The sequence below is a fragment of the Verruconis gallopava genome (assembly GCF_000836295.1).
Source record: "Verruconis gallopava strain CBS 43764 unplaced genomic scaffold supercont1.6, whole genome shotgun sequence".
NCBI classification, from domain to species: domain Eukaryota; kingdom Fungi; phylum Ascomycota; class Dothideomycetes; order Venturiales; family Sympoventuriaceae; genus Verruconis; species Verruconis gallopava.
The window spans coordinates 173,163-180,716 of NW_015622142.1; the positions used below are offsets into that span (position 1 = coordinate 173,163).

A 7,554-nucleotide genomic window follows, 5' to 3' on the forward strand; every position below is an offset into this window, starting at 1 on the left:
TGGCACTCAACGATCTGACATGAGCGCAACCGTACCGGGTCGATTCATCTGGTCAACATGCAACTGTTGGGGGGATCTTAGCAAGGTTCCTTTCTCGCCCAAACAGCGGAAGCTAATGATGTCAATTTGGCAGCAGGGGCCTGCGTAAGACTCGTGCAAAAAGCTCCGCGTTTGCCGAATCAGTGGGCGGCGAGTCAAAGAAGCGAGCGACGTTCGTGGGGACAGCCAAGACAAAATCGATACTGTGGTAATCGCATAAAATAATGGGCTCGGCTGAAACCCAAACAGCAAGCATCCTGAGGGAGGGACGGAAGCAGAACCTGCAGAGTAGGGCTGACGGTTGTGCACCAACCAACCACGCACTGAGGAGCAGCACAGTGGAAGATGGCATCTGCATTATTGAGCGGCCAACAACCATGGGCAAGACTCTGATCATGATGAGACTGCCATTTCAGCGTAGGAAGGAAGGATGGGGGTGGATGGCGGCGGAGGCAGGCCATGTCGGGAGGGTGTCACGCTGTGTGGTGTGAAAACTCTGTTTGCACGGTATGGCTGGCGATTTGCAGCTCTGCGCTGCAAGCGGTGTGAGCCCGGTATGCCAGCCGTCGGGCGCATTTTCGTGTCTGGCTGGTGCTACTGACGCCCGTTCTTCCAGGCCATCTCGCCCACCTGGAGAAGAGAGGGAAAGGGAGCCTCTCAGAGGTGGCACAGGAGCGTATCGCTGCAAGAGCAGCGCCATTAGTGAACGGGTCCCTGACTGCTGGCAAAACCCTGCCCGGTCTTGAAGGAAATGAGCAGATGGTGGAATTGCGTGCCAGCCCTTGGAGTGACATCCCAGGCCCGCTGCTGGTTGGCACAACGAAGGGCCATCGCCCGAAGGCCGTCGAGACTGAGCGATCTTCGCTGAACGGGCGAGGTGGCGAGTGCGCAAGCGCCAGCCATTGGTCATGCGATTGCGGTGGACGGGGCCTGCGTCCGCGCTAGGCCAGAAGCAGCATGGGCGGTCGCAGCTGGGATCCAGAGGTGGCCAATGCGCGCGCCGGGGCCCACTCTGCACCTGCCTGCTCCCAGTCCCCCAAAACAACCGCTGTCGCTTTCCCTCACAGCCCTCTCGTCTCTTCCACACAGCTGCTCCGCCTCCATCCACCCAACATCCAGTCTGTACATCATCCAGCCCACTCTCCAGCTTCGGCTTCTTCAAAGGCATTATTCGACAATCCCGCTCGCACGTTCTGATCTCTCGTCTTGAACTCTCGTCCTTGCCACAGTATCCCCTCGCCCGCGCCTCCGGTCCTTGTTGTCTGCTCTAAGCGCCTGACACATCGCAATCTCAACCCCTCGACCAGCTTTTCAGAACGACCACTTCTCAGACTCCTCCGTGAAGGTCCCTCAGCGAACATGTCGAACTTCTACTACGGTGCACAGCAGCATTCAGGACACTCGAACATGCATTCTTCACACCAACATCACGCCGGTCGGTCGAGGCGATCCACCCGGACCACGGGCTACCATCACCGAAACGAGCAGAAGCAGATACGGGCTCTGCAGCTCAAAAAGGAGGCTGCCATAGAGTCTGCAATGGAACTGAGCTTCCGCCGCGAGTTCGAGGCTGCGCGTTCCTTCGACATCGAGGACGACGAGCTGTTCTGCCCCTTCCACTTGCTCACTGAGGACGACGTAAGTTTGCACCCTCCCCTCAGCCTGGTCCTAGCTCCAGGTGTACATGACACCGTCCCTTGCTTCATCTGTACACGGCTGACTCCTTTCGCAGCTGCAATCTATCCACTCGACTGGCTCAGACCGATCGTCGCTCTCGAGCGGCTCTCCCGAGCATTCTCCGCTCCAGCACCAAATACAACCATCCTCGAACTTCTTGTTGCCGCCGTCATCCGGCAATTTCAATTCCGCTACCTACAGCAGCCAGTCCTCGTCCGCTGCCGCGCAAACGAAGATCCATGCTCCCCTAGCTCAGCGAACCCGCAATGCCATCCCAATCGTGGACCCGTCGACCCGTGCAGTAGCCTCGCCACCACCATCCGTATCTCCAGCCAGGATGATGCAGCAGGCGATGAACAGCCGTCGATGGTAGGGCGGTTGTCCTAGGACTGTCGCCGACCAGTCTTGGCAGCTCGCTTCTTCCACAGTGTGGGCCATAATAGTGTTTGCAGCGTTCTTCGTTGGCCAGGTAGGCGGATGGAATCTTCACCGTTTGTGTTCTGACAAGTCTCTTGAACGGATATACCTTTACTTATAATCATCATCTCGTCCTCGATGCGATACCCCCTGGATACCCCCCACACGAGACGATGAACCAACCCCTTTGAACGTCAACAAAACGACTTCTTTGTATAAAGCTAACTCTACGAAGACCTCTTTACGCTCTTCTACTTAAACAAACGGTGATACTATTTCTGTTGTACCTGGGCAGACGGCGTTGCAGCATACTTGTTTAGCCTTCTTGAACGTGCATTCCTAGAGAAGCGTTTTTGCCTTGTATTTGGACGGCCCAGTCTCAGCTTACGGCCTGTCTTTTGATGTTAGTTTCTTTAACTGCTGCATATGCTCGGTGTTGTCTTGTCATTTATTGGTGGGTTCGAAGAGAAAAAGACCATTCACGTCACGGAAAAATTAGCGACTATGACAAGTCGCTCATGTGGGCGCCCTGCTGGCTTACTTTTGCTTAGCATACCTATTCTGGGATCGGGTCTGGGATTCACGATATACATATCTCTACACTTACTAAAACAAGCGTCGGTGTTCTGCTGTTGGGCTGCGTGTGTGGGATGGATATACCAACGTCTGCTGTTGTCAAAGACTGTATGAAGATGGGATGATGGCGCAAAATATACTGAAGGAGGCCTCTTCGAATGTACAGAATACTAGCAACTGATTTTGTTGAAGAAGGGGAGGAAGCGGCGTTGGCATATTTGTTCTCAACTTTCGTTTGTACATGGTTTCTACTATCAAGGCTTTTGCGCTGGCGGTTTGCGCATAAGTGGGACGAATGAGTTGGCATGCGATTTGTTTTCTTACTCTAGCATACATATTCTGGATCAATACGATCTCCTTATACTCTGTGTTGTGGACTGCATGACTCTTTCCCCTTATCGAATCCGAAACCATGAGCAAGATGTGAAAAGGCTAAGCCGCTTGAACGATTTGCCTCAGCTTACGAAGGCGATCTCCAATCTATTTCTGAACATTTGATCGGTCTACGAGAGGTTTAGTGTAAGGCGTAGATGGAAAAAGAGTGACGTATATATTTCTTCTTATTTTGCTATTGTTTACATCGAACAGCCATGAACATGAAGAGCTTATTGTCTAAATCAGAACAGAGTGTGGTGTATACTCTTTCACTCTTCTTAGGGGATCGCTCTCGTTCCTCTACGCCTAAGCTCTGCGATGTCTACATGCTGCGAATGAGAAACTTTCCATCACATTAAGATAGCAAAGAGGATGGATCCTTTCCTAAGAAGACAAAGACCCCTGACAGAAGCCATGGTGCAATGACTATGTTGTGACATCATTCCACCTCTCGGCTATTGCAAGGTTCATTGTCCGACGAGGTTCATCATTCTCGTGCTCTGAACCCTTGAAAAGATCCCTTGACCAGCTCGAGAGCTCGAAAGATCTGATCCATCTCTAATCCTTCGTCTGAAATCGCCAACTCTTTGATGAGCTTTGCCAACTGCAAGTAAGATGGCCGCCCTTCGACAGTCGGTACAGCGGAGTTATTTCCGATTCTCAACCTTCAACGTTCCACGAGCTACGTTCTCGACGTCTGCGCGCCTGGCGGCAGTGAAGGAAGACAAGTTGCGTACGTATTCATCCTGGATCTTGCTGCTAGCTTCAATTATGCGGCCTTTCAGAGTTTTCAAGGGCTGCGGAGGAAGATCAGGAATCGCCGAAGATGCAGTATCATGTTTACGATGTCACCTGAGGCTAACAAAGGTGACCAGATACCGAGGGCCGTGGCGAGGAGATTGAAACCCACAAGCAAGATCAGCTGAAGAAGAAAAAAGAGGGGAAGCAACATTGGCAAGATGAGCTCGCCAGCAACAGCGAATCAATTGTACGTCATGATCCCTCTTAAACTCATCTGAAATCCTTGCTTGAGTAGTTGGAATCAGTAGTTGTCTCGGTCGTGGAAGCATTCAAGCGACCTGTCCACATCCCATGAGCAAAGTCGTCAGGAGTACAAGTGCATACATCGTATACGCTAACGTTATGGACAGATCAAGGCTGAGCGTGGAGAGATAGATGCTTCCTCAGAGACGATTCAGAAGCTTCAAGAAGAATCTGCAAAAGCTGCGAAGCAAAAGGTATAATCGCGAAACGTTAAAGATTCTAGATTGGGAATTTGTGTATCAAATGGCTTAAATGTCTGATCAAATTCGGTGGGCAATCTGAGGTTCTAGTCTTGACCATAAGCAAACGTTCAGAATGGACATGGGAAAAAGCTAGCATGCGACCATCATAATGTATGAACAAGGCAGATTGATATGTTATGACTTTGGCGCTGCACTGTACTTAGTACGCTCGATCGAGCCCTGCGCCTTATAGTCTATATAAAAAAAACCCCATTGCCTATGATATACACCGACGGAAGCGAAGACGAGAGCCAAAGTACCTAATAAACTCCTACCACCGCCATCAGCTTTCATTTGGTGATTATGATTAGAAGAACTAAGATGATTATAAGAAGTATAATGACGGTCAAGCTCCAATTCTCTTTCGCCTTTCTTGCGAATGTGTTCAATCCTTTGTTTGCTCGATCCAATTGGCCTTGGTGCCGATCCACTCGCTCGTCGACTTCGTCGAGAAGCATGGCATGATCATCCAACTCGTTGCCAATCTGGATGGACAGATCCCGTTGCCGGCCTATACTTTCACCGAGTCTGTCTAGCTGCTCATCTTGTTCGCGTAGCACTTCCTGGTGGTACTCGTGAATCTGTTGGTTCGACAGTTGCGAGTGATCTGGCGGTTCCTCGTCGGATGGGTCGTCACGGTACGGCGCATACTTGTTCTGAGTCGGACCGGCCGCCGAAGCCGAGGGGTTGTCTGTAAATCTGACCGATTTGGAAGGTTTCCTCGAGCTCGCAGCAGAGAAGTCCGCGCTCAAGGCAGGATCGTTGGGCGAGGTTAAGGTTGAAGGGTCATTTGGCTGGGAGCCGCGGAACTGTAAGGAGAGGTCGGAGTATTGGGACTTGAGCCGCTTGACTTGTTCAGAGAATCTGATATGCAGGTCAGACAATACGTCTACTAGTCTGCTTATTCAACACAGTGAGACCTACTCCTGTTGCTCTGAGGTCGGATTCAGAGGGTCGTCCCAGCCGGAGGCCTGCGATTCCAGCGCAGCGATTCCGGACTGTAATTGATCTAGACTCCTCGATATCTGCGCGTCCTGTGTGTTTGGAGCTAGGTTCAAGGATATGGCCCTCTGCCTTTCTAAAAGCGACAGCTTGATATGGTCTGCCAGAAGGAAGAGCTGTGAAGGGTTGGAGGCAGCCATAGCCAGCAACAAATGTTATGCGATCCGGCTCGACAGGGTCTCCGGAGTGAGGGACAGACTTGGACGACGCAACTGCTGAGAATACGGATATTTTCGACAGTCAAGGCCAGATTGTTGCCGCCTGGAGCGCTGTCGGAGTATCAAACGTTGGCGATGCCACCGGTTCGGCATCCGAGACGCGCTGGGCAACAAGGCATCACATTTCCGGGGGTGGGGGATGGCGGGCATGTGGCATGCCATATGTCTATCGAAACTCCCTCAACCTCAAGTTGCCACCGGTCGAAGGCTAGTTCTTTCATAATCAAACCCATCCTTTCTACCCTTCAATCTAGACTCTTTCAAGGCCTTGTCCAGGTCTAGTTTGCGCGGTATTCCAGCAAAGGTGCGCGACCCGCTTCCGCAAGGCCGAGGATTGGTAGTGCGACAGGCCATCAGCTTTGCACATAGTCTGTATGGACCGCTCGCCAACATGAGTGAGGAAACTACGGAGCACGAGACTTTCCAGTCGGAAGAGTTCGACTGGCCGGCCCAAACATACACCTCGATCATGCACGAACTCAATATTCCTGAGGAAGCACATAGCAGTGCAAGCAGCACACCCGTCAATGCGCCCATATCAGCATCATGCTTCATGACCAGGTACGAGATGAAAAGGATAGCCGCTCGCGAATCTATCTCTCTAGAAGTCGATTTACGAGATCTGGACTTTGTGGAGCCGCCGAACGAATCGCTGGTGTGTACCATATGTGCTGCTCCGTTCGTCAAGCCCATGGAGCTCGGATGCGAGCATACTTTCTGTGAAGATTGTATATACGGACACCTTTCCTGTGGTATACCAAACGCTTCGTTATGTCCGAAATGCCGACAACCCGTGGAAACTCTGAAGCCGGTCCCAAGGCTTCTAAACCAGCTTCTGGACGAGCTCGAGGTCGAGTGCCCAAACAGATACGAAGGCTGTCTACAACGGCTCAAGCGATATACAGTGAATGATCATGTCAGCAAGTATTGCGAGTATGAGGAACTTCGATGCCCCAAGTCGAATTGTGGGGGCAGCATTCAACGGCGCTTTTACGACAAGGGCTGTCTCCACACGCATATAGAGTGTGACGTGTGCAGCGACCTTGTCATGGAAAAAGACATTGCGGTGAGACCTTCTGTCAAAAATTGTGGGGTAATAGTTAGATCTGACGAAAAATTGTAGGATCATGAAGAAAACAAGTGCCCCGCCGCACTAGTCAACTGCGACTGCTGTCACGCCCAGCTGCGACGTGGGCGAGTGAAGACCCATTTAGAGGTGGACTGCCCGATGACGACGATCAAATGCGTTGGGCACGTAGTTGGATGCAAGTTTGAGGATCGAAGAATGGTGATGGACGAACACATCGCGTCATGTCCGATGGCGACCATGTCGTCGTACTTTGCGGAGATGAACGAGAGACAGCAAACGCTTCAAGAAGAGAACAAACGGCTGCGTTGCCAGGTTGACTCTCTAAACGCCAAACTTGAGGCTCTCGAAGGCAAATATACGAAGCTCGCAGAGAGCATCAAGAAGGAGCGGCACCGTTCTATGAATACTGAGACGTCCGCCGTCTCGGCGAACCGCATTGACGAGCTTCATGCCAGACTGAATGACTTGACTGCAGATTACAACACGCGTCTCGACAACGCGACTAGTGAAGCTGCTCGGTTGCACATGGAAATGATGAATTACGTTCAGCAGAACGGCCAGCGGTTTTACACGGTCAACGGTACGATCACGGCGCTGCGTTCTCAAATAAACCATCTGCTGTCGATGACTAGGCTCGGCGGCAATGGTGGAACGAGCGGGAATGGGAGCTTGACATCGGGAGGGAGCGATGGTGGAGGAGTGAGTCTCGAAACGACGAGGAGAGAGCCTCCAAAGCTTTGAAAAACAAACATTGACCAAGTGCTGCTTCAGCAGCCACTGTATGATTCCCCTTCACGCAGAGATCCAAGTTAACGAGATTCGGCGTTTGTTGCCTCTCTCACTCGCTCTGTGCCTTTCTCATCCCCAACGTGAG

The 7,554-nt window shown here is 51.7% G+C and overlaps 4 protein-coding genes across 4 annotated transcripts; 3 read left to right on the forward strand and 1 right to left on the reverse strand.

Moving 5' to 3' along the window:
- Positions 1 to 1,398: 1,398 nt before the first annotated feature.
- PV09_02348 (uncharacterized protein) lies at positions 1,399 to 2,089 on the forward strand (the record flags this gene model as incomplete). Its single annotated transcript, XM_016355369.1, has 2 exons — positions 1,399 to 1,677; positions 1,772 to 2,089. 2 exons carry the CDS (start codon positions 1,399 to 1,401, stop codon positions 2,087 to 2,089), a joined length of 597 nt encoding a protein of 198 aa, XP_016216505.1.
- A 1,432-nt stretch (positions 2,090 to 3,521) lies between these two features.
- On the forward strand, positions 3,522 to 4,725 carry PV09_02349 (uncharacterized protein). The gene is made up of 3 exons (XM_016355370.1): positions 3,522 to 3,817; positions 3,960 to 4,072; positions 4,236 to 4,725. The coding sequence occupies exons 1-3, from the start codon at positions 3,700 to 3,702 to the stop codon at positions 4,326 to 4,328; spliced, it is 324 nt and encodes a 107-aa protein (XP_016216506.1). The 5' UTR covers positions 3,522 to 3,699; the 3' UTR covers positions 4,329 to 4,725.
- On the reverse strand, positions 4,355 to 5,673 carry PV09_02350 (uncharacterized protein). Its single transcript, XM_016355371.1, has 2 exons — positions 5,295 to 5,673; positions 4,355 to 5,234 (listed from the first exon to the last, which is right to left on the reverse strand). Exons 1-2 carry the CDS (start codon positions 5,510 to 5,512, stop codon positions 4,661 to 4,663), a joined length of 792 nt encoding a protein of 263 aa, XP_016216507.1. The 5' UTR covers positions 5,513 to 5,673; the 3' UTR covers positions 4,355 to 4,660.
- A 101-nt stretch (positions 5,674 to 5,774) lies between these two features.
- PV09_02351 (uncharacterized protein) lies at positions 5,775 to 7,521 on the forward strand. Its single transcript, XM_016355372.1, has 2 exons — positions 5,775 to 6,656; positions 6,714 to 7,521. The coding sequence occupies exons 1-2, from the start codon at positions 5,982 to 5,984 to the stop codon at positions 7,419 to 7,421; spliced, it is 1,383 nt and encodes a 460-aa protein (XP_016216508.1). The 5' UTR covers positions 5,775 to 5,981; the 3' UTR covers positions 7,422 to 7,521.
- Positions 7,522 to 7,554: the final 33 nt, after the last annotated feature.

Coding starts and splice junctions, on each gene's coding strand:
- PV09_02349 (XM_016355370.1), top strand. CDS start 3,700: ATGGCCGCCCTTCGACAGTCGGTACAGCGGAGTTATTTCCGATTCTCA. Junction 3,818..3,959: donor AGTGAAGGAAGACAAGTTGC/GTACGTATTCAT, acceptor AAAGGTGACCAG/ATACCGAGGGCCGTGGCGAG. Junction 4,073..4,235: donor CCAGCAACAGCGAATCAATT/GTACGTCATGAT, acceptor CGTTATGGACAG/ATCAAGGCTGAGCGTGGAGA.
- PV09_02350 (XM_016355371.1), bottom strand. CDS start 5,512: ATGGCTGCCTCCAACCCTTCACAGCTCTTCCTTCTGGCAGACCATATC. Junction 5,235..5,294: donor CCGACCTCAGAGCAACAGGA/GTAGGTCTCACT, acceptor CCTGCATATCAG/ATTCTCTGAACAAGTCAAGC.
- PV09_02351 (XM_016355372.1), top strand. CDS start 5,982: ATGAGTGAGGAAACTACGGAGCACGAGACTTTCCAGTCGGAAGAGTTC. Junction 6,657..6,713: donor TCATGGAAAAAGACATTGCG/GTGAGACCTTCT, acceptor GAAAAATTGTAG/GATCATGAAGAAAACAAGTG.